General features: G+C 46.8%; 1 protein-coding gene across 1 annotated transcript in view; it reads left to right on the plus strand.

Moving 5' to 3' along the window:
- The window catches only part of LOC309849551 (uncharacterized protein), a 58665-nt gene extending 44192 nt beyond the window's left edge, over nt 1-14473 (plus strand). The window contains exons 17-21 of the mRNA XM_082702197.1: nt 3122-3264; nt 4399-4598; nt 6209-6561; nt 8616-8685; nt 10844-14473. Of these exons, the coding sequence (XP_082558323.1) occupies nt 3122-3264; nt 4399-4598; nt 6209-6561; nt 8616-8685; nt 10844-11264 (1187 nt within the window). The 3' untranslated portion in view covers nt 11265-14473. The remainder of the gene's footprint in view (nt 1-3121; nt 3265-4398; nt 4599-6208; nt 6562-8615; nt 8686-10843) is intronic.
- The last annotated feature ends 12023 nt before the right edge of the window (nt 14474-26496 follow it).

Below are 26496 nucleotides of genomic sequence, written 5' to 3' on the forward strand. Positions count from 1 at the left end.
CTTAAAAATTAATAAATAGGGTGCCTGGATGGCTCAGTTATTAAGCGACATCTGCTTTGGCTCAGGTCATGATCTCAGGACCCTGGGATAGAGCCCCACGTCGGACTCCCTGTCAACAGGGAGCCTGCTTCTCCCTCTGCTCCTCACCCTGTTCTCATGCTCGCTTGCTCTCTCTCTCTCTCTCTCTCAAATAAATAAAATCTTAAAAAAAAAAAACTGTGGGTGAATTGTCAAAAAAAAAAAAAAAAAAAGACCCCCATTTTGCGTATATGTATGGCAAAATGCGCAGTTCTGTTTTGTAAGGAAAAAAAGACTTTCCTTCTACCTTCCTCAGCTTGATAGATTAACAGGGAGAAAGGTATACAGACTTATTAATTTTTAATACCAATCCGGAGCATCATAGAAAATAATAAATACCCAAAAAAGCTATGAGATTTGAGAGTTTACATACCATCTTAATAGGGAAAGGGGAGGGGCTGCAGGCAACCCAGGGGACAGGAAATGAGCCGAAGGCAGAGGCTTTAACTCACTGAGCCACCCAGGCGCCCCAAGGTTACTCTTTTTTTTTTGTTTTAAAGATTTTTATTTATTTGACAGAGAGAAAGATCACAAGTAGGCAGAGAGGCAGGCAGAGAGACAGAGAGGAGGAAGCAGGCTCCCCACTGAGCAGAGAGCTCGATGAGGGACTCGATCCCAGGACCCTGAGATCATGACCCGAGCCAAAGGCAGCGGCTTAATCCACTGAGCCACCCAGGCGCCCCCCCAAGGTTACTCTTTTTAAGATGGCTTTTCTGGTGGGTCGTCTGGGTGGCTCAGTTGGTTAATCATCTGCCTTCAGTTCAGGTCGTGATCTTGGAGTCCTGGGATCAAGCCCGGCATCAGGCTCTCCATCGAGCGGGGAGCCTGCTTCCTCCTCTGGCTTGTGCTCTCTCTCTTTCTGACAAATAATAGAAAAAATTCTTTAATAAAATATTGGTGGGGCACCTAAGTGGCTCAGTTGTTAAGCATCTGCCTTTGGCTCAGGTCATGATCTCAGGGCCCTGGGATCGAGCCCTGCATCGGGCTCCCCATTCAGCAGGGAGCCTGCTTCTCCCTCTCCCACTCCCCTGCTTATGTTCCCCCTCTTGCTGTGTCTCTCTCTGTCAAATGGATAAAATCTTTTAAAAATTTTTAAATTAAATCTTCAAAAGAGTCTCAAAAAAAAAAAAAAAAGAAGCCTTTTCTGCTTTTCACTAATCACCACGGATCTTTCACAAGTAGTTTTAAGACTAATGTTGAACTGGAGAGGAAGAACTCAGGACAGCTGGGCCCACCTGCAGGCAAGCTCAGCCACAGCCTGTCAAGTTTGGGTCAAACCCCAGGCCCCGAGCTTCATAGACTCCAAGGGTCAAGGTCTCACAGTGGTCTCCTTGCAGCCCCTCCAACCTGCCTTCATGTCCCAGGGACAAAAAACGTCACAGCACTCTACGTCCTTTCCTGAAATTCTCCCACTTCCAACTCCCGGCTACTTCGACTCCAATCCCCCAAAGTGAGTGAGGGGCTAGGGATCCCAAAATGGATCTGCATACACATTCTTTGCAAATTCTGCATAGTGGGCTTAACACATCCCTTGGAATATGGCCAGGATTGTATTCAGTTTCCAGCTTTGGGGGCCTTAGGAGGCAAAGAATCCAATTAAAATACTGCATTACACATATTACCGATGCAATAAATGTTATTAAATACATGAATCAATCATTGTATGATAGGAGAATGATGTATTCTGGGAGACAGTTTCATTTTTTTATTTTTAGATTTATTTCTACTTATTTTATTTCTTTAAGATTTTATTTATTTATCTGTCAGAGAGAGAGGGAGAGCAGCAGGCAGAGGGAGAAGCAGGTTCCCCGCTGAGCAAGGAGCCTGACACAGGACTTGATCCCAGGACCCGGCAATCATGACGTGAGCCGAAGTCAGTCACTTAACTGACTGAGCCACTCAGGCTTCCCTATTTCTATATATTTTAGAGCAAGAGTGGGGGAGGGGCAGAGAGAGAGAGAGAGAGAGAGAGAGAGTCTTAGCTTCCCTTCCAAGCGTGGAGCCAGATCTCACAACCCTAAGAAAACAACCTGCACTGAAACCAAGAGTCAGACGCTGAACCAGCTGTACTCCCCAGACACCCCCAGTTTCATCTTTTTATTTTAAAATTTCAGAAGTACTTGAAAGCTTCCCTTTCAGGTTCCTTGTCAGACCTTCGTCTCACCCACCTGTGGGTCCGACGGTCACTGACCCCATCCCTCTTGTTCTTCTGCCGCCTCGGAATTCCCAAGGCTGCAGCCACCACTGCAAACACCTCTACTTCCTGGTACTCCCCGTCTTCATTTACACAAATCCGTGCTTTATGTCTTTTTTCTAGATGCCAAGAAGATAGTTACCAAAAATGAATCAAGAGATATTCTGAGATCCCTTCTCATGTTCATCAATACCATAATCATGGTCCTGCTATGAACAGAGTGTTCGGAACTAGAAAGATTGGTAGTAACCCAAACATAAATAATATAAGAATGGAGTATAAATAAGCATAGGGTATAATAAAGCATTAAGCATATCATAAAGAATAAAGTAAAATAAGCATTAAGTAGAAGTAGCAAGCCTAAACCACAAAAAGAATTACTTTATGTATAAGAGAACTTGCCACAAAATTTCTTCTGTGGAAAACTGTAAATAAATTAAAATTCAGTTTGTAAATATGTTATATACACAAGCCATATTCTTACAGACTATATCTGTTGGGTAAAATACAGTCTAATTCTTGCTTACACTGTGCAGGATCGTGCGTGAGAGGTTTGTTTGCAGTGAGCTCGAGTCCCCCCAAGTAACTGCTTTCGAAGGGAGCACTCGCGCGGCATACGAATTCTCCCGCATTTGTCAGTCTCCTGCAGGTCGTGCTCAGTCTCTACCTGGGCTCCCAGAATCCGGTGGAGAGGGAGATGGTGTGCTGCTTCTGCTTCCTTCAATGAGCAGCAGGAGCAGAAGGCTGACGTATTTCTGGAACTTTCCTTTTCCTCCAGACCCTATGCCTGCATCCTAGGGAATTACAACTTTAGATTCTTCTGATTTTCTGATCCCTCCTTCCCCTCAGGTATTCATAAATTTAAAGGCCAGATCCTGCACAGTCAGGAGTATAAGGGCCCAGAAGGCTTTCAAGGCAAACGTGTGTTAGTGATCGGTCTTGGGAACACTGCAGGAGACGTGGCCGTGGAGCTGAGTCGGACGGCAGCGCAGGTACCCCCGGGTGAATTCACACCCTCACCCCATCGTCATTTCTGGTGTCTGGAGAGAGGCAGACATGATGACAAACACATTGGCCAGTTGCTAAATCATCTGAACATAGCATGAGTGAAAAATTCCACCAGTTACAGGAGTGAACCATCTCCAAGAGGGAGCTAGGAAACGCCATGGATGTCAGACCAGGAGGGACTTTTCAGAGGTAACAGTTTCAAAAACAAGACCAAATGGGCCATTCATTCCACCCAGACCAATTATCTTTCTTTTACACTTTCCCTCTGCGATTCTGGCAAAACTCCCATATAAAGTTAGAAAAGGGAAGGTTTTTTCTGACCACATTTGTTTTAAAAGAAAAGCAACCTTTACTCTGCCACGAAGTATATTTAATGATTTTAGAAAGTCCAAGCACAGATTCACAAATTAGAAATCTGCTCCACTTTAACATAAATTATAGGACAGTGATTCTATTTGGAAAGAAGAGATTTTGATTTAACCCAATTAAAATAGCTCTCCCAAAACATCACTTTAAATTCGATATTACTTAGATGGGGAAAAAAACTGCCTGATGAATAGTGCATACCTACAATGGCAACAGCAGAAAGTCATTTATAGATCTGTGTACAAATCTACCAGTTAGGAACAGATGTTAGGAATGAAATCTTGCCGTTTGCAGCAACATGTATGGAGCTAGAGAGTATAAGGCTAAGCAAAATGAGTCAGTCAGGAAAAGCCAAATACCATATGATTTCAGCCACATGTGGAATTTAAGAAACAAACAAACAAAAAATGGGGGAAAAAATAAGAGTGGAAAAGAGAGACAAATCAAGAAACAGACTCCTAACTATAAAGAACAAACTGGTGGTTCCCAGAGGGAAGTGGATGGGGGGATGGGTGAAACAGGTCGTGGGGATGAAGGTATGCACCCCTTGCGATGGGTGCTGGGTACTGTATGGAAATACTGCATCACTATATTGTGCACCCAAAACTAATAGAGCACTGTAGGTTAACTAACTGGAATTAAAATTAAAAACTTAAAAAAAAAAGGGTCAGATGTTATAAGAACGTTTGAAGCACAGGAAGGAAAAATACTACAAGACGATGTCCCTATATTTATCCTGCCTTACTTTTTAGGTACTTCTCAGTACCAGGACTGGTGCCTGGGTTCTCCACCGCTCTTCAGATGGGGGCTACCCATTTAATATGGTGATTACAAGAAGATGCCTTAATTTTATCACACAAGTTCTGCCCTCGCGTGTACTAAACTGGATTCAACAGAGGCAACTGAATAAAAGATTTAACCATGAGAATTATGGATTAAGTATTACAAAGGGGTACTTAAATTTTTTTTATTTAATGGGAAAATTATTTTTCATTCTCTTTTATTCAGAACTCAAAATCTTCAATAATTATAATGCTGCCTTTGTTTATTCTGTTCTGACCTTAGCTCCTTAATTCTTTTTTAGATGTTATTTGCGTATTTGACAGAGAGATCACAAGTAGGCAGAGAGGCAGGCTCCCTGCTGAGCAAAAGAACCCAAAGCGGGGCTTGATCCCAGGACCCTGAGATCATGACCTGAGCGAACCGAAGACAGAGGCTTAACCCACTGAGCCACCCAGGCGCCCCCTTAGCTCCTTAATTAAGACAATGTCCATCAGGTACCACAGCAGTCCTTGAGATGGGAATATTCTCTGTCTGGTAACAAAAGTAGGAATTCATTAGGCTAGAAGAAAATGAAGATAAAAACTTTTCATTTCAAGCTTAAAAATCAAGAAATTAAAATTGGCTTTCAGGAATTTTGGAATGGCTATGGTGTACACATGGAATATTTGCAGCATCAAAAGTACATATAACTTTTCATCAATGTTGTCTCTGGCTAGATGATTAGAGGGTGCATTTCCAACAGGAATTCCTAGAATTACATGTTTTAATATACATCTCTATAAAGTTGCACATTGCAAGAGAAATGAATATTGAAATGAATATTTATATATATTATATATAATATATTCATTATATATTATAATATTCATTATATATCATTATATATAATGATATATAATGAATATAAGGTCATTAAAGGTGCCTTTTATTTTATGCTTGACCCAAATATTTTTCTTTGGTAAGACAGCTCTCAACTTATAAAGAAAATTAATGGCAATGGATGATTTGTTTTTTGTTTTTTTTGAGAGAGAGAGTGAGAAAGTGTGTGTGGGCATGTGTGAGCAGGGGAGGGAGAAAGGGGCAGGAGGAGAGGGAGAGAGAGACTGTCCAGCAGGCTCGACTTTGCAGCCTGATCCACAGCCCCCTTTGGGTTGACCATATGACCCTGATGACCATGAGATGACTTTGGGATGACCATATGACCATATGACCCTGAGACCATGATGTGAACCCAAATCAAGAATCAGTCACTTAACTGACTGAGCCACCCAGGTGCCCCCAAATGTCTATTTTACAAAGACATTATGTCTGCTGTGATTAGACAGAATGATGTTCATAATGAAAATACTTGTCAGCATAAATGGATTCAGATTTTTTTTTTATTTTTATCCAAAAATTTCTTGGTAACTTCCTCTTTGCCTCTTGTCAATTTTTTGAGGCCTGGGTGAGGTGAGACCAAAAAATGATTATTAAATGGATTGTTGCCTACTCAATCCTGATGCTTCGAGGAAAGCATTGCTCCAGAAATTAGTATCAAGAGAATTTTAAACCCCAAGCAGGAAAGAATAGGTGTAAACATTGTTGACATGCCTTCTACCAGAAGTAAGAGGACAAAACGTGTTATTGCAACAAAGTTGGAGAGGCAACTTTGAACTAGACATTGGTCAATTCACTCCCTATGCTTGACAGACACTCTTCCTTCAGTTGACCAAATGAAGAGTTCACTCCGGTATCTCATAGGCCTAAGTACAATGAATAATTTTCTCTTCTGTGTCAAAGGAAAATACCAAAATTCATTGTGAATGACGAACTGCCGACCTGTATCCTTTGTGGGACAGTCACCATGAAAACCGGCGTGAAGGAGTTTACAGAAACCTCTGCTCTCTTTGAAGACGGAACCGTGGAAGAAAACATCGATATTGTGATCTTTGCGACAGGATACACATTTTCTTTTCCCTTTCTCGAAGAACCTCTTAAAAGCCTCAGTACAAAGAAGATATTCCTATATAAGCGGGTCTTTCCTTCAAACCTAGAGAGAGCAACGCTAGCTCTCATTGGCTTCATCAGCCTTAAAGGATCCATCTTGGCGGGCACGGAGCTCCAAGCACGCTGGGCCACGAGAGTATTCAAAGGTACTTGACTCTCTTTAAAGCACTATGTGACCGACCATCTGAGTCTTCAAATGAGTGCCTTGTGATTTAGCCCAAGCGGCACAGATGTAAGCTAAAGTAATATAAAATATCAAGAGTTTAATGGTTACTTAACTTCACCTGTGGGTGATATTATCCGGTGGGTGTGCTCGTGTTGCTAACACGACAGAGTGGAGAAAAGGTTTCTGATTCTCTGGGTGGAGTAAATTTGGACAACAACATATAATCCCATCTCTCAGATTCAATGAAATTACTGAAGCTTCGGGATCCCTGATTCTGTTCTACTCAAGTCTAGTCTGGTTTATTTACTTCTAAATCTTTTTTTTTTTTCTTTTTTAAGATTTTATTTGACAGGCAGAGATCACAAGTAGGCAGAGAGGCAGGTGGAGAGAGAGGAGGAAGCAGGCTCCCTGCAGAGCAGAGAGCCGGATGCGGGGCTCGATCCCAGGAGCCTGGAATCATGACCTGAGCCTAAGGCAGAGGCTTTAACCCACTGAGCCACCCAGGTGCCCCTGCTTCTAATCTTATCATTTATTTCTAGAAGTAGAATTTTGAACCACTTCCGAAGAAAGTTATTGGACTAATGCACACTGTGAATAAAGCTGAGTTCTAAGGAGATGGTAACCTTTGAGAAATGCCTATAAAAATTTTTTTTAGGTACTGGACACTAAACTGTCCACTTTCACTGTAAGAGCACAAATGATGGGAGTCAGAGCTACTGGGGTCCGATCCCAACTCAAACTCATCAGCTTTGTGAGGACCTCTCTGAAGCTCAGAGCCTTCATCAGGACAGAACAACAGGAATAGTAAAACCTCTTTCCCAAGAATGTTGTAGGACGGATGTCTGCCACGCGCTCAGCACCGTGCTTGGCACACAGTGAAGGTTATTAATTGACAGCCGTCATTCTCTGGCTGTTATTTTCATACCTCTCTAAAGCAGGGCAAGTTTGAGATGAGTACGCATTTTAAAGAACTGCACTTGCGTGATTTTTTAAATAAAAACAGGAATCACTACTGAACTAATCAGCTGTCCTTTAGCAGAAGTGGGTCCTTCATGAATCAAAACAATCACCAATAATTTACAAATAGCACATAATGCAGTCTTAAGGCGTGTCGACTTTTATCACACTGTACAAATGTAATAGACATCCAATGCCACACGCTTCCATTAAATGATCACAAATTTTTGTTTAAGGCCAATTAAAGAGCTTTGACAGCATTATTCGATTATAGTGAAACCACAGAAGACTCTTAAGTATGGGATGATACTTTGTTTGGGCTTTTTAAGTGTTTGATAATGAGCCCAAAAACGCTTATCAGAACGATAGCACTGACGAAATGAAGCACGATTAGCTCACAGCCCCCGGGTACTCCCAGGCTTCTCCAGAGAGCCTCGGGGGCAATCCGGGAACTGCCAAGGAAGGTCCTGCCCACTCTTCACCGGATAAAGTGATGCAAGGGACAAGGAGCGCACAGAGTGAAGGCAGAGCTAGCTCAAGTACACGGGGACCCCACGCTCTGGGTCAGCACTCGGCTCCCAGCCAGGAGAGCGGAGCGCGCACCCCGAGACCGTGTAGGTGGGAGGCTGAGACGCCACTTCTCACCACTGGAGCAGTCAGAGCCTCCGCGAGGCCCAGACACCGGCAGGCAGGCTTACAAAAACAAGGTCGTTGCTAGTATTTCCGCGGAACCAGCGACTGGGTCTCACACGCACGGACACAAACAGGTGTACACAAACTGCATAATACAGACATCGTATATGAATATCTACGGGACACGGGCAGAGAACGCAGCTGGAGCCGGCGCCGCTGAGGGCGGGGCCACGGGGTGCCCATCCTCGATGTGCGGGCAGGAGAGGACGCTTGTGACTGGGTCTGGAGGAGGACTTTGCCTGCGGAGATGACCTCTAATTGCAGGCTGAGCTTTGAGTGTTACATGTCCTAAGGATAGAGCAGTGGGGGGGACAGAAACGGGGCGGGGAGAGCTTGAAGGAAAAGGTACAGGTGACATTGATGTGTTTCCGATTGTCCTCACAGGACTCTGTCGGATACCTCCATCCCAGAAGTTGATGGCCGAGGCTACTAAAAAGGAGCAGCTCACAGAAAGGTAGGACATGACATGCAGCTCATTCCAGGAAAACCTACCAGGGTATTTCCTTACACACACACACACACACACACACACACACACACGCAACCCATTCCTAGAGAAGCACTATGGCAGGCTGGAGGTCACTGCGCTAGAGTCAGAAGAATAGGTTTTCAAACTTAACTCTTCTACCAACTAGATCTGTGGCCTGAGATGTGTGCGTGGGGTCACCCGCCGCGTCACCTCAGCAGAACTCCGAGCCCGGCCCCCAGCAGACGGCAGGCGTGGGCGCCCCGGCCCCCGGAACTCCACTGGGTCTTGGCTCTCCTCCTACCTCTCGGGCTGCTCTTTCTCTGAATTTACTGGTGGGCCTCCTCCTTGCTCCTGACAACTGGCGAAGCCCGGCCTGACTCCTCAGACCTCTTCTCACCTCCTCTAACTCACCCCTCGGGGCCTCGTCCCGGCCTGTGGCTTTAAATGCCATCATACAGCGTGGCTTCCAGCTTCCGTCTCTCCCCCCAGAATTCCCACTCCTAATCCAAGTCCCTCCAGGTATGTCCACTTGGGCACCACTGGGGTCTCTCAAATCGAGCGAGTGTGTCTACGCACGCACGCTCGCCCCCACCCCTGGCCCAGCCATCTCGCCCGCGGGCTCGTGGGCGCTTCTCCCCTCGTCTCTGGCTGCTCATCCCAGTCGGTCCACCGAGAGCCCCAGAGCCGTCCTTTTCTCCTCTTTTTCTCTCGGACCCCACATCAGCAAACACCGCCAGCACCTACCTTCAAACAAATCCAGAATCCAGACCCTTCCGGCTACCCCCACAGCCACCCCAGACCAGGCCGCCGTCATGTCTCACCAGGACCCCGGCTGTCGCCCCTGCTCTGCTCCCCGCGTCCACTCTGTCCTACAGTCAGATCTTGATACCGCAGCAGGAGTGAGCAACACCGACGGCTCTTCTGTTCGGAGCCCTCTGACTGCTTCCCATTTCACTCCCAGAAACTTCCCTGCAAGCCTGCGGCCCTCCACAGCTTCCAGCTGGCTCTGGGCCGCCGCCTTCCGTCCCCCCAGCTCACCCACACTCCTCCAGTCGCCCCAGCCTCCTCGCTGGTCCGCAAACAGGCCAGGCACAGCCCCTCCGAACCTCTGCTCGGGATGCTCTCCCCACCAGAGAGCTCCCGGCGGTCACACCGACCTCGTAAGAGAGAAGCCTTCTCTGACAACACTGCCTGAACACGGCAGCCCAGCCAGTGCCTGCAGTGCCTCGTCCCCCTCCCTGCCTTTACGTTACTTGATAATACCTATGACCACCTGACTTATTACATATCTATTTGGCTCGGGGGGGGGCGTGGTAATTTTTTTTTAATTTTATTTATTTGAGGGAGAGAATGTGAGCAAGTGAGAGCAGAAGAGCCCAAGGGGGTGGGGGAGGGGGAGAGCATCGGGAGAGGGAGAAACAGGCTCCCCGCTGAGCAGGGAGCCCGATGCGGGGCTCGATCCCAGGACCCTGGGATCCTGACCTGAGCTGAAGGCAGACGCTTAACCCACTGAGCCACCCAGGCGTCCTGGCTGTTAATTTCCTCACTAGAATGTAAGTTCTTTGATGACAAGGACTTTGTTTTATTCGCTGCTGGCCCCCTAGCACCTAGGATGGTGCCTGTCACAGGATGGACGCTTAATATTTATTTATCGAAAGAATACATGAATGAATGAATGACATAGGGACCTTATGAAAGTTTACTAACAGCCGCAATAGGTAGGAATAAACTTTCATATACAGTACTCGGGTCTGCATCATGTTCAGGGCTGTTACACCACAGATGACCGCCTCAACTCAAAATTAACATAAAAAAGTAGGCGGCCATATCGATGCTTTCTGATCATGTTCATTCATTCAACTGTTGTATTTGGACTGACCAGATTTTTACCTCATATCAAATTCAACAACCCAAACCATGATCTGGAGCCCCTGTCCAGTGGCCTCCTTTTACCATACCCTTTAATAAAATAAATTATCCTCACCAATACCCTTTGTAGATAAACTCCTCTCACTTTTTTCCTTTGCAATGTAGAAAAACATTCCCAAACATGGTTTGACCCCGATAAGAAGAAGTAAAACGGTGGGAGGAGGGGTGACTTATAACTTGAAAATGGAAAATGGTCCATCTTTTTTCCTCTCAGGGGTGTGATGAAAGACACCAGTGAAGACAAACTTGAGTTCATTCAGTACCTGGATGACCTTGCTGCATGCATAGGCGCCAAGCCCAGTGTCCCTCTTCTGTTCCTCAAGGATCCCAGACTAGCCTGGGAAGTTTTCTTTGGACCATGCACTCCTTACCAATACCGCCTCATGGGCCCTGGAAAATGGGATGGAGCCAGAAATGCCATCCTGACCCAGTGGGACAGGACACTGAAACCCTTAAAAACTCGAATTGTTCCTGATTCCACCAAGCCTGCCTCCATGTCACATTATTTAAAAGTTTGGGGGGCACCTATCCTCCTTGCCTCTCTTGTACTGATCTGTAAACCTTCCCTTTTTTTGAAACCAGTACGAGATCATCTACAGCATAGAATTTCCCCTTACCTAATGCGTATTTGGTGAGGACGAATCTCAGTAATCACGGGAGTCGTGCCCAGCCGCATTAATTCTATCTCCAGTACTCTGTGCCTCCTCCTCTCCTCTCTGTCTTACCTGCTATCATCCAAGCTCAGGTCCGGTCATTTCTTACCTGAATTACTGTACTGTCCTTTCTCTCTAGTCTCAGTGCCTCCTTTCTTGCTCCTTTTCCTATCCATATTCTACTCTGCTACCTAAGCAACTATGCTAAAATAAAAATAGCATCACTATTGCCATCAAGATCTCGGTAGGAATAAGACGAAACTCAAATTAGGTAATTTGTGGACATTTTGACACGGAGATTATTACAAACGGTTTGGGCAGAGGGTAGGGAAATCATAGGGATAATAAAATACTCCCAGCTAGTAACTGAGATATTTTTACCATTCCTGGGCCTAATGAGGCAAGAGGAGAAAACAATGATGAATGAGAAAGAGAGAGAGTGGAGAGGGCCACCTCTCAAGGGTTACGATCTTCAGCTGACAGATGAAGGCAGTCTGTGGTGACCCCAAAAGTACAGAGCTTGGGAATAAATCCTCTAACTTTATTTCCTTCCGTCCCTCTCATCCCCTGCCCATGCTCCCCAATGGCCTAACCCAACCAAAACGGAAAGGGCAAGGTTGCCAACTGTTGTAGTCTGAATTGTCTCCCTCAAAAACATACATTCAAGTCCTAACCTGTGGTACCTTACCTTATTCGGAAATAGGATCTTTGTAAATGTCATTAATTTAAGATGAGCTCATGCTGCAGCAGGGCGAGCTAGATCCCGTATGACTGGTGTCTTATAAAAGGAGAAGACGACACACACAGAGACGTAGTAGAAAATGCCAAGTGAAGACAGGCAGAGGTTGGAGCGACGCACCCGCAAGGCTCCCCCAGACGGCTGCTAGGGAAGCGGCATGAACGGATTCTCCCACAGAAACTCCACAGGGAACCAACCCTGCCGACACCCGGATTCCAGACTTCTAGCCTCCAAAACTGGGAACGAATAACCCACTTGGTTTGTGACACTTTCTCACGGCACTCCTAGGGAACTGACAGACGGACCGATGCTGTCCATGGCGGTCAGCCTCCAACCGTGCAGACAGACAGCAAAGACTGTGGCAGGACAGACAAAAAGGATCCGGTGCAGACACGTGGCTTTCCAGTTTAAAATCCTTGGAAGTGTCTCCTTCATCAGAGATAGTGGCCCAAATTCCTTAGCCTGGAAAAGGAACCCTTCGTGATCTGGGCCCATTTGCCTAATGGCCGGAATCCCGGCCCGCAGCTTCCCAGCCCCACTCCACCCCTCCCCGCCAAGACCACCAGCCTCTGAACCGCACCGCACCTCCTCACTTCAGCGCGAGACATTGCCTCCGCTGGGAATCAAACTCCCGCTGCCTTTCGAGAGAGGGCTCGGTGATCTCCGGTGAAGCCTTCCCTGGATCCTCAGAGCAGGGCTGACCCCCACTTTGTAAGGACTTCACCCCATGCCCTGCTTTGTCATTGCCCTTTCCTCACTGTCGCCTACACAGCTGACCCTCGAACGTCACAGGTTTGCAGGGACTGGGTCTACTCAAGCATGGATTTCTTTCCTCGATAAATACAGTAGAGCCCATAACTGTATTTTCTCTTCCTTATGACTTCCATAGTAACACTTTCTTTCCTCTAGCTGATTCTATTGTAGGAATACAGTGTATCATACAAACAACACACAAAACACATGAGGCTTCCGGCCAGCAGTAAGTTACTAGTGTAACAGTACTGTTGAGTTTGGGGGGTGGGGGGTGTCAGAGGTTATGCAGATTTTTTGACTGTGCAGGGTGCACTGATGATGGATCAACTGTAACATTCTTTTTGAATCTGTCTCCTAATGGTGAATTACCGAGAGGAACCGAATCTGGTTCAGCTAAAACACTGCCTGACACCAAGTGCTGCCAAATAAAGGATTGTTGATTCAGCAGTGGCCTCACCCACCGACACTTCTTGTCTGTCCTCTTCTACCCACATGCTTCCTCCTGCCAACAGGAGACATTTCCTCAGATGACCTCAGCCGCGTAAATGAACAAGGACAGTGCACCAACAGCAGGCAATCCATATGGCAACTGCAGTAAACTACAGTAACTGGGACCCCTGGGTACTGGTTGAAAGCACTAAGTCTAGAATTTGATCTGGATGATAGACCCAGTTCTGCACGAGCGGGGAGGGCTTGGCCAAGTGACTCTCTCACCCTCAGTATCCTCATCCAGAAGATGAGGGAAAAGTGCACGGCAGACAATATAGGGTTTTAGATACACAGTTATTTGACCATTAATAGCTGAAGAGTCTGAAGACATTTTCAGTTTTCTGAATTAAAGAATTTGAAACCAATACTAGCTCTTTTCCCCTTTGCCTCATCAGAAAACATGGCCTGGGGTCTCCATGAATTCTCTGGTAGCACTTTCCAGCTGGGATCACTCTTTTGTCCTTGTGACCCCCACCAAATCCCTGAGGCCCACTGCCACCACCACAACTGCCACCACCACCACAGCCAGATGGACCTTCCAGAAGGCAACAGGTGAACATCAGCCAAGGAGGAATTGTTCTCAGTCATTAGGAGTGGAGCTCCTGACATGACTTGATGAGTCTACCTTTTTACTAACAACATCACCCAGTAGAAGAGACACCTAACTACAGATCTTCAAATCCAACTAAAAGTGACCCACTATAGCAATGTCATGTTTAGTCATCTGTGCCCAAGCTCTTGAGGAAGAAAGCAGAGCTGAGATGTCTTTATTAGCTCATTACATGATATAATGTGATTTTTTCCACATATTAATTTTTAGATGAGAAATCACACTCAGAGAAGTTAAGTACTTTCCCTGGGTCACAGAACAGAGATTTGAAGCCAAACATACGCAACCCTAATGCCCATCCCTCCTCACCAGTGGCCTTGAGAGCAAACACTTCCATTCACTTCTTACCACCTTGATTTGCTTTATGGAAGAAGCTCCAAGCCAGACACCTCCTTCCTACACCATGAATAGACTTCTAAATTCCGAGCTCATCACGTGCCATGACCCCAGTTCTTGAAAAACAAGAGGCGTCATGAAAAAGTCACCGTAAGTAAACCATTTTATGGGAATCGAAATTTCATAGTAACTAGTCCGGGGAGAGTATCTGGGTTTTATGATGATGGGAACTTGAGAAATAAAGCCAGAAATTATAAAAATAAATTATCTTAGTCTGTTATTTAACCAATTTTTTATTATAATTGTAGACCCGTACATCCTCGCTTAACTTCTATCTATAGTGAAATGAGTGTTTTGGACTCGGTCTTCACTCTTTATTTTATTAACTGTCCAGAACCAGGTGAAGAAATTAGCTACTTAGGCGTGGGGACTCCAAGACCCCAACACTGTACCCTAGCAAGCTGCTATTTAACTGTATCCCTATGTCCCACTGTTGGCTTTTCTTTTGGAGTTATATTTTGCTAATGCATCATCAACATGGCCAATAAAAAACCCTCTACTCTCACATTCCTCCCCTTTTATTTCTCAGCTTCCCACCTCAAAGGGTCATCAACGTGCTTTAGCTCACCTGCTGACTCTTCCTTGGAAACAGAAAAGAGCTGTGGGTAAAGACCAGCAGGAGAAGCCTGGACAGGTCCACAGGAATCCAAGCCGCCATCACCTCTTAACCCTCTCAGCAGCCTAGGAGAAAGGTAGAGTTCTTATTACCCTCATTACACAGATGAGGGAATTGAGGAACAGAGGTTACTTAATTTGCCCAAAGCCACACAGCAACTAAGGGACTGAACCAGGGCAGATCTTTGTTCTGGAGTCCCCGCAGTTAAGTACATATCCCTACAGAAAAGGAAAATTTTTCCTCACCCCCTTCAAGGTTCCTGGCAGAGGCTGAAAATTAACCTGACAAAGCCAGATTAATAGGAGAAAAGTGTGCACATTTTGTTGCATTTTTACACACACACAGGAGCCTTTACAAGAGAATGAAAGCCTGAAGAAGGGACAGGAGCAGGAAGCTTTATACATCCTGGACAAAGAAACAATGCACATGTAAAGAACTGACAAGACAGAGAGGTCTGGACTAGGGGTTATAAATGGTGAAGGAGCTAGGAAGGTAAGGGTTAGTTTAACAAGGCTGGTTTGTACAGACTTCGAAGCCTCACATTCCCTGTCTTTGGTGATGATGCTGTCTTCCTTTCTCCTGGTGCAGACAGGGTATCCTTCGCATGGGAGATTCGTCACCTATTTCAGGGAAGGGGCAAGGAGTTGGGGGAAATCAGAGTGACCTTCCTACATCTGCCATTTTCCCAGATCCTTCCAGTTTAAGGTATTCAATGAGCCAGGGTGCCGTGTTTTGGGATAGTGTGTCCTGTGTCACCCTAAAGTTAGACATACAGGTGAAAATGAGAGTTACCTGCTCACACTTAAGAATAATTACACAAAACAGAGAAATAAGGCCAAAAGAATACATGCATACCCTTTCGATGTCCCACAGAAGCATTGTTTAACAATCCCCTCAAAGATCATTTCATTTTCTGGGAGAATTTACCATTTTCTGACTTTTCTATTTACTTTTAATTAGAGGCTCATATTCTGCAAAGTTATGTTAACTTTTTTATGTCCAATAAAGATGCAAATGATTTCTCTCTAGTAGAAGAGATAATCCCAAAGGTTATGGTATATTGCCCTGTAAAACATTAATCAATTTTGCTTCTAACCTAGATCATCTATTCAAAGATTTCTTTCTTTAACTGCCTATGAATACCCAGTTCCATAAATGCTCTTTGAACTGCCCTGATCGTTGTACTGGTTCCCTCACTGATTAATGAGATGATTAAATCATTGACAGGTATCCATTCTGCATTTGCAAAAAAAAGTTGTTTTTTAACTTCTGAAAATTACACACTCCAAAAGTGGATGAACCATTTACAAGGGTTCCTCTCAATAAGTCTTTTTTGCTTATTTAAAGCCTAACAGACTGGGGTTCGAATATGACCTGGTCCACTCTCTAGCTCAACAGTTTGGGAAATTCACTCTCTTAAAGTCCCACTCTATGTCCTGGGTAAATATTTCTACTACACAGAGTTCGTGTGGGCATCAAGTGACATAATATATCCAGTACCTAATACAGCACCTGAGTTCTAGGGAGTAATTAATACACACATCACTTGCAATCCACCTCCTCCCAAGGGGATGCCAGCAAATGTCTCACAACTGGCCTTCCAAAAGAAAGTCCTGTTTGCGGTGCTTGCAAATTTCCATAGTGCAAATACTCCCAGGGTGGCTGATTTCACCCCACCCACCAACCTGAATGCAGAATTTGGAATACCTACAATTGGTCCTTGCACAAGCTGACCCACTGTCCTCCCATTCTTCACCTGGTAAAGTCTTCTCCTCTTTCAGATCTCAGCTCAAACACCTCTTCATCAGGGGAGCTGCCCTGATCCTCAGACGAGGTCGTGTCCTATTATTTTTTTCACTGTACTGTGTGTCTTTGCTTCAGACCCATCTCGTACTTTGTAATCATGCATTTATGATTATTAATTATCTCTATCGCACCCATTAGACTGTAAGTGCCAGGAAGACAGAGACCCTATCTGTTTTGCTCTCCATTTTATCCTCAGCACCTAAGTCAATATGTGGTGCGAAAAAGGGGCTCAATAAATATGTGTTGAATTAATCAAGCAAATAAGCAATTAAAATGGACAGGTGGGTGGATGGATGCATGGATGCATGGATGCATGGATGGATGGGAATGAGTTTTGTCCCTCTTCCAAATTTTGCACAGTTTCTCTCCTTCTAACTGGGGCTCAACCTGCCTCTGAATGCTTTTGTATGAAGTTGCTCAAATCAGTCTTCTTTAGAAGCAAAACATTCTCTGGTGGCTAGAGAACCACAGTACAGTGGCATGCTTCCTGAATGCCTAGGATGTCCTGAACAGCAGACATACTTCATCTGCCTACTCGACGCCCAAGGACTAAGTGTCACTTGACTTCTTCAGGGTTGCGTTCCATCAGTGAAATAGATAGTCCAGTGCCAGCCACGCCTCCACGGCCTGTGAGCTTGCCACCCACCTGCTGCGCATCCAGAGTCAGCCTCTGTCACCAAGGCAGTTCTCCCGAGTCCCCTTGGAACTTCGATCCACATCCGATTTCCTTTCCTTCTGCCTGTGTTCCTTGCCACTGCTCATACATAAGGCCATCTATCCAAGCTATAGATTAAGATCAACATTTGCTCAGCTTGACTCTTCCAGAGAAATCATTTTTATTTGTAATCAGAAATATTTTCCCGGGGCGCCTGGGTGGCTCAGTGGGTTGGGCCGCTGCCTTCGGCTCGGGTCGTGATCTCAGGGTCCTGGGATCGAGTCCCGCGTCGGGCTCTCTGCTCAGCGGGGAGCCTGCTTCCTCCTCTCTCTCTCTGCCTACTTGTAATCTCTCTCTGTCAAATAAATAAATAAAATCTTTAAAAAAAAAAAAAAATATTTTCCCATAGTCAGACATTACCATCTCCACTATCTACAGATATATTTTTTTGAAAATGGATTTTTTTTCTTTTTTGAGGGGGGAGGGGCGCCTGGGTGGCTCAGTGGGTTAAGCTGCCTTCGGCTCAGGTCATGATTTCAGGGTCCAGGGATCGGGTCCCACATAGGGCTCTCTGCTCGGCAGGGGAGCCTGCTTCCGCCTCTCTCTGCCTACTTGTGATCTCTCTCTCTGTGTCAAATAAATAAATAAAAATCTCTTTAAAAAAAAAAAAGCGAGAGTGAGAGAGAGAGAGCAGGGGTGAAGGGCAGAGGGAGGTAGGGAGAAAGAATCGCAAGCAGGCTCTGGCCCAGCACGGAGCCTGAAACAGAGCTGAATCTTGTGACCCCGAGATCACAACCCAAGCCAAAATCGAAAGTTGGTTGTGTAACCAACTGAGCCACCCAGGTGTCCCTGAAAATGGATTTTAAAAAATGCACTTAATTCAAATATATGAAAAATGATGAAGAAAATAATTTAGGTGACACAGACTTAAATACATGAAGTAGACCTTCACCATTGGGAAAAGTGCAAAGCAAGGCAGAAGGCAGCAAGCTTTTATAGGATAAAGAAAAAGAGGAGAAAAATAGAAAACATCTGACTGGCTGGGTCACAGAGTCACACCTCTTTAGGATGAGAAGGAGCAAGGAAATAAGTGTGGAGCGCAGAGCTGGCTTAGCACCTGGGGACGGTTGACTGGCACATCGTGTGCCCACTCAAGTGGAACATTTACAAAAACATGAAATTTTTCTAAAACAGTTTGCTAACATGGCACCCCAGGCAGGAGTGGCCTAGAAATTTATTTCAATGAGTGTAAGGAGTTATTACTGTCCGTGAAGGACCTAAGCGCACTATTTAGATCTTCTTACTCAGGCTTTACCATATACAAATCTAGACAAAAAAATAATAACAAAGTTTAAACAAAAATAATTTAAATGTGCGAGGGGTCAGCTTATGTGATATCATATTATGATTTACAATAAGAAACATCCTTTTGGTCTTATCCTTATTTCTGGCACAGTTTCTAAAACCCTGGGAACTTCCTAAGTGACAGAGTGAAAAATATGTCTTTTGGACCCATAACAAGCCCTGTTCCACCACACCTGAGTTGATGTTAGTGCAGTGACTTTGGAAAGCCCCTAAGAATGAGGAATGGTTGCCAGGGGAACCAACCAAATAATTAGTGGGTTGCAATTTCAGCTGGAGATTGAGTTAATAGTGACTAATGACTAATGCTCTAACCAATTTGCTGTAGTGGAACCTTAAAAACAGGAAAAAAAAATAAAAGGACAGGGTTCGGAGGCCTTCTGGGTTGGTGACCACACGGAGATGCTGGGAGAGGAGGGCCACTCCCACAGAGGGCACAAGGGCTTTGCACCCTTTCCCTTTTAGGGGAGGAAAAACTTCTCCTCCTTCCCTCAAGGTCTTCCAGGTGGCTTAAAAATTTAATTGACATGGGAACACCTAGGTGGCTTGTTGGTTAGGCATCTGCCTTTGTCTCGGGGCACGATTCTGGGGTCCTGGGATGGAGACCCTAGTGGGGCGCCCTGCTCAGCAGGGAGTCTGCTTCTCCCTCTGCCCCTCCGCCCTGCTCATGGGCATGCGCTCTCGCTCTCAAACAAATAAATAAAATCTTTAAAAAAAATTGAAATTGACATGAGTCCTATTAGCAAGAGACAAAATCAAAGTTCTATTACATGTGCACAGAGGCCCAATAATGAAATTGAGACCCAAAGAAATGAAAAAGGCAGGCAGATTTTATACATCTTAGACAAAGAGAAATCTGTAAGGAATTGACAGAGAAAAACTTAACTTTGAGAGCTCCATTTAGTAAGGAATTCTAAACAAAAGGCTTAAAGGGTGGTAAATATGTAAAAAAACAAAAACAAAACAAAACAAAAAAAACAGGTTTGTTTACCCAGCTTTTTGGCTCTAAATTTCCTATCTCTGATGCTAAGGAGGCCTCTTTACCTCCTGGTGGAGGGAGGGTACCTTTCACATGGGAGTTTTATTTCTTGCTTTCTGGTGACAAAGGGGAGTGGAAAGGTCAGACTATTTTTTTGCCTTAGCTACTTCTTAAGTCATTTTTATTTAAAATAATCAATACGCCAGAGTGGCACATTCTGGGCTGGCCTGTCATTGCCCAATACGACCCATACCTTACCCTATGCATCTGGTTGTTCCTGAGTTAGAGCCTTTTCTAATAAATCAGTAACCCAGCAAGGACATTTTTCTTGAGGTGTGTGAGCCATTCTAGTAAATGAAGAGAACCTGAGGAGGGCCTGGGAGACCCTCCAATCTATAGCTGGTGGGTCAGAAACACAGTTGACAACCTAGACTGGAGATCGGCCCCCTGTGTTGGGGGTTGGGATGGAGGGAGTCTTGTGTTCCAGAACTGCTTGATATAAGGAGAACCCACACACCTGGTGTTAGAAGTGAGGGAGTGTTTGTAGCAGAGCATTAAGGACAAAGGAGACACGTGGGGCACCTGGGTAGCTCAGCTGATTAAAGCTCTGGGTTAGGCTCAGGTCATGATCCCTGGGTCCTGGGATCGAGCTCCATCCACATAGGGCACTCCGCTCAGTGGGGACCCTGCTTCTCCCTCTGTGCTCTCCCTCTCTCTCTTTCAAATAAATAAATAAAATCTTAAGAAAAGAATAAAGAACAAAGGAGACCCAGAGGACTGTTTTTACTTTATAGGACAATGCAAGTCACCTAAGTCAATTGATTGGGGTGAATCATTAGCTTCATGAGACTTTGTAAATATTTCATGAGGCATTGCAAAATTCTTTCTGACAGATTTTTGCAATCTTGACCATTTAGCACCTATGTACAAAGTGTGACCTGCAGGCCATATGCCGCCAACTGAAGCTTACCGTACAGCTTGGGATCTAATCTGAGGAACCCCGAGTCCTAGTAATGGACAACTGATCTACTTAGAGAAACTCAGCCTGGGGGTGCCTGGGTGGCTCAGCTGGCTAAGCGTCTGACTCTTTATCTCAACTCAGGTCTTGATCTCAGAGTTGTGAGTTCAAGCCAGTTCAGGGCACCCCGTGGGAGCCTACTTGAAAAAAGAAAGAAAGAAAGTCAGCCCAGCCCTAGTCTGACCCTTGCTGATCAGGTATTTCTGATCAGAGTTCACCAGTGGGGAAGGACCAATAAAGTGTCCAACCTGCTGTGTGTGCAACTTCCTGGGAGAGGCAAGTGAAAAATCCAGTCTGGTCCTCAACTTGAGCCTTTCTGAGGCGTCATGGTTCAAGCTGGCGCTGAAGCAGTTTTCCTCAGAGCAACAGGCTATGTGGCTTTCTACTTCCTTGGCTGGGAGTGAAATAGGGTTCCAGGGATAATCCATAATTCCACATTTTTAAAATATGACTAGAGTCGTTTTATCACTTATCATATGATTTACATTTTTAAAAGTATAATTTAAATGAATGAATGCAATTTTAAGAAGCATTACGAGACAAATCACATATTGCAAGGTCGATCAAGGATATTAAAAATAAACCTGCTGTAAAAGCCTCTTGCTGACTAATAAAATGTGTTTCAAAGCTCGGTGTTACCATTAGATGCTTCCGCCGTGCAACTTCTGAATATTTATCTCTCCAAAAGGAAATCCTTCAAGTGAGGGAGAAATCATTTAAAAAGGAAAAATAAAAGGAGGAAAATTCGGAGATTGCATTTCCTAGTTCAAAAGCCGTACACGTAGAAACTTTAGAAGGAAAAAAGTAAGGTATTCGTTTTCTCAGGTGACCCTTACCCACACGCGTTCTTACATCTTGATCCTCTCCAAGCTGAGCTCACTAGAGCTCTTCAAGCAGGCTCTGGAGTCCCCTCGGGCACAGCAATCAGCGCGGTGGCCGCGCGTCCTGCAGGACAGAAACAGAACGACCCACACACCCCCCAGGCACAGAGTTCGTCTGACCTCACTTCGCTCACACCAGGCCATCTGGTCTCCCTCCACCATCCTCGCTTAATTTGCAGGTGCCCGGCAGGGAACAACAGTCAGCAAATCAGATGTAACGATCCACTGGCAACAGCCCAAACAATAACAGACAAAAGGGGGGAAAAGACCAAAGCAAAGCAGAGAAGCAACCGAGAAGTAGGAGAGGCAGGAACTGCGGCTCCAAGAGAAGGCGGCGCGGGCATCAGGTGGGAGAACTGCGCCAGCGTCGCAGCTTCGGAGAACCCGCCGACTGGAGAGAAGACCAGCGGCCACTGCCAGCAGCGTTCCGGGGTCCCCACGCCTCTGATGGTCTGGGAGGGCAATGCTAAGTGCCCACCTAGACTCTAATCAAGACACATTAATTGGACGCCATCAGCTTCCTCTGGGAGGAAATCTGGTTTCTGGCAGCGGGTGTAAAACCTATGAAAGCAAACTCAGAAACGACCTTTTCAATTAAAAATAAACTGCAACACAGGGGCGCCTGGGGGCTGCGTGTGCGACTCCTGATCCCGGCTCGGGTCGCCATCTCAGCGGCGGGAGCTCGACCCCTGCATCAGGCTCTGCGCTGGGCGTGGGGCCTGGTTGGGATTCTCTCTCTCCTCCCCCCTCTATACCCCGTCCCCGACTCGCAGTCTCCCTCTCTGTAAAAAAGTTGAAAATAAGAAAATATAAATAACGAACTTGATTTTTGCTTTTGTGACCGCAAGCGAGGTGCTCGAACACGCAGAGAGGGTCGCTCGGCGGAACTGAGGCGGCTTCCGGTCCCTTGTCTCGAGGTCCTTTTCAGGGCACCGGGTAGAATCGGTCTGACTGAAACGTCTGCTTAGACGCGGCGCGGAGAAAACACGTTCTTGTGCTTTTTTCGTGTCTTTAAAGCGCCCCAAACCGCAGGAACCGCCCGACGTGGCGGGGGCGGGGGCGAGAGCGCGCGGCGGACGCTCACAGCCGAAGCCACCGCGGCGTCGACTCGGAGCAGAGCAAAGAGCCATTTGGTTCCAGTCGAGGAAACAGGATCCCGGCCGAGGCGCCGCGGCGGGTCTGCAGAGACGAGGGCGAGGCACGCGGACGGCGCCCGGGGCGAGAGTCCGCGGCGGAGCGACGCGCAGAGGCGGAGGCGGAGCGACGCGCTGAGGCGGAGGCTGAGGCGGAGGCTGAGGCGGAGGCTGAGGCGGAGGCTGAGGCGGAGGCTGAGGCGGAGGCGTGGGGCCGCGCCGGGAGGGCGGCGCTCGCTTCCTCGCGCGACGGGCGGGAGCCGAACCCCCGACGGAGCGGAGCCCGCGCTGCGGAGACGCCCCTCGCCTCCGCCTCCCGCCGGTGAGCCCCCGTCGCGGCGCCGACTCCATCTTAAATGAGGGTTTATTTTTGTCCAAATGGTACAAGAAGCCGCAGAACCTGTGAAAATCTCGGGGCCCAGAGGCACGCGGCGCCGCAGGAGGCAAAGCCTCCGGCGAGTGCAGGGGAGACGGGGAGACGGGGCGGGGGGAGACGAGGGGGGCAGACGCGGGCTCAGGGCCGCCCCGCCGGGGAGGCGGGCGATGGCCGGGGTGACGCCACAGCTCCGGGGACCGGACGAGGCAGTGTTTCGGCCGCGACGGGGCCGGGCCGGAGGGCGGACGAGTCCTCGCCGCGCGGGCGGGTCGGGGACGACCACGCGTCCTCCGCGAGCAGGAACCTGCCGCGGGGATTAGAGCCGCGGGGGGCGCCGCGGCGAGACGCGGGATCACGTCAGGGTCGTGTAAGCGGCGAGTAACACGAAGCCCCGGTGTGACACTGAAGTAACCGGGGCCGACCCGCGGCACAAGGCACCGTATTCGCGCCGACTTCTGAGGTACGTCGGGAGACGTCAAGGGCCCCGGGCCACGTGGGATTCCCGCTCCGCCGCCGCCTTCCCTCCCACAGCGCCGCGCAGACAGCGGGGGCGTCGCCGTCGGAGGAGCGGCGCCTGCGGCTCGGAAACGCTGCCGAGGAGCGCCCCCTGCCGACGCCGCCGGGGACGCTCGCCGAAGTCGGGCTCCGGGAGGCGGCGTGGAAGGACGCGGAGTGAAGCCTCGGGCGGCGCCGCGGGCCCCGCCCCCTGCGGTGATCACCTCAGGCCGCCGCACCTGGCGTCTGTGTGACGCTGTGTGAGGAGACGCGCTCCCGCGCCCTCCCGACGGGCCCTTTCCAGCTTCCGTGTTCTGGTAACTGAACGGCCGGCCTCTGCGTTTCCGGGGGCGGAGGGGGACACGATCCCGAATGGATGGACTGGGCTGGATCAGTGGATTTTTTTTTTTAAAGATTTATTTATTTATTTATTTGACAGACAGAGATCACAAGTAGGCAGAGAGGCAGGCAGAGAGAGAGAGGAGGAAGCAGGCTCCCCGCTGAGCAGAGAGCCCGATGCGGGACTCGATCCCAGGACCCTGGGGTCATGACCTGAGCCGAAGGCAGCAGCTCAACCCACTGAGCCACCCAAGCACACCTAGATCAGTGGATTTTAACTCCCCTGTCGCCTGCCTCAGGGGACAAAGAACCTTGAGTGGGAGGAAAAGCTAAAGCCTGGCCGAGCCACAACCCCACGCACACTCCCACTGTTTTGTTTTAGGTACTGGGATCCCCAGTAATATTTTATTGGGGAAAATGACGCCCTGCTAAAAATTTGGAAGAGAACTAACGGAAAAGAACTCTCCATACAAATGCTAAGCCCGGTGGTCTTGCCCCCTCTCATCCCTGGCTCTGCATCCAGGCTGCGATGCCTCCTGGGTCGCTGGGCCCTCCCATCTAGGACTCCTGGAAGACAGCAGGATCTCATGAAGAGAGCCCCGGCGACAAAGAACACTGCATCTCCGCACTGAAGTCAGCAGGAGTCTTTCCTGTAATGTTGTTCTGTGCATCGACTGATGGTACAAGTCACTAAAAGCAATTCTAGGACGGACCAAAATAGCGCAGTACAAGTAAGCAGGTGCGGATGTTCTGCAAAGACCAGGCGTACTCCGTAGAGATCTTTCCTGAATGTGATTCCTCTCAAATGAGCTTCTGGCAAAAGTTCAGCTCCCGGCAGAGATGTGGTCAGCTCACGGGATGTCTGCACTTCAGCAGTCAGCTCTGCCAGCAGCTATAGAAATAGTCGGCAATGATGCGAACCCAAACTTCTCACCCGTAGAGCTTGCCTATAACAACTTTAGCTTGAAAGATTAGAGCTCACGTTGCCAACTGCCCAAGCGGGGAAAAGAAAGAATCATAGTAACAGTAAGACTTCAGTGAAAGGTTTTTATTTTCATTCTAGCAGTACACTTTGTGGTGGGCCCTTGGAGATATTCCAATCACAATATGTAATCCTGGGTGGTTATATTAATTGACCTGCTTGTTTATTTCATCTGAATCAGTTAAATGTTGGACGATACCTGCTGAAAATGAGTACATGAAACAGGTGTGGCCCCTGCCCTCTCGGCACTTACGTTCACCTGGAAAGATGGCAGTCAAACAAGTCATCATCAAATAAATGCAAAAGCACAGATTGTGAAAAATGCTTTGAAGGAACAGTCCAGGTAGAAGAACGAGAGAGGGACCTACTTTAAGCTGCAAAGGGAGGTGTTAAGGAAGCTCCTTCGGAGAATGTGACATTTAAACTGAGATGTAAAAAATACTAAGACTTCTCCAGCTAGAGAGTGAGGGATTAAAGGTATTTCAGGCAGAGGACAGGGGGTAGGAAGTCCCTGAGGCAAAATACTACACAGCACAAGGTTGGGAGTAAGTCACATTGGCCGGCAATCAGTGAGCAAGATTTGGAAACACCAAAGGCAATTAAGCCAAAGAAATAAGGACCTTATAGGTCATGGGAAAGAGGTCCGCTTTTACCTAAGTATTGTAAACCAAAAGTACTAGACAGATCTTTGTTAACAGCTTTGTTAAGGTATAACCGACCTATAGTTTATCCACTCTAAGTCTACAGTTTGATGAGTTTTCATCAACGTCTACACTTGTGCAACCATCATTACAATCACCCAGAAATTTCTTTGTGCCCATTTTGCACCTATTTACTCCGACCCCGACCCGAGGCAACCACTAACTTGATGTCTGTCTCCAGAGTCTTGGTTTTTCCTAGAAATTTCATATAAAAAGAATCAAGACACTATGTAGACTTTTCTGTCTGGTTTGCTTCATCAAGAACAACATTTCTGAGGCTCGTCAATGTCACGGTGGGTCCTGGTAGTTTGTTCTTTCTGATTGCTGAGCAGTATTCCAAGATGTGCAGGAAACACGTTTATCCATTCACATTGATGGACATTTGGATTTTTACCAGGGGGTGTCTGTTCCAAATAAGGTCACTGTGAACGTTCATCTACAAGTCCTCCTGTGGACACATGTTTTATTTCTTTTGGGCAGAGTCCTAGAAGTGGAATTGTTAGGTTCTGTGGTAAGTTCCTATTTAACTTTAAAAGAAGCTACCAAACTCCTTTCCTGAGTGGCTGTGTGACTCCACATCCTGACTGAAAGTGTACGAGGCTCCCTGTTTCTCTACATCCTTATCAACACTTGTTATTGTCTAGCTTTTTTATATTAGTCATTTTTTTAAATATGTAATATATAATTGGTTTCAGGGGTACAGGCATCTTAGTCATACTAATGGGTGTGGAGTGGTATCTCTTTGTGGTTTTAATGTGCATTTCCCTGGCAAATAACAGTGTTGAACATCTTTTCTGTGCTCATTCTCTCTGTGTCTATATTGTTTAGTGAAGTATTTATTCAAATCTTTTGCCCATTTTTTAAGGGTTTTATTTTTTATTTAT

The sequence above is a fragment of the Mustela nivalis genome (genome assembly GCF_964662115.1).
Source record: "Mustela nivalis genome assembly, chromosome: 16".
Taxonomy (NCBI): Eukaryota; Metazoa; Chordata; class Mammalia; order Carnivora; family Mustelidae; genus Mustela; species Mustela nivalis.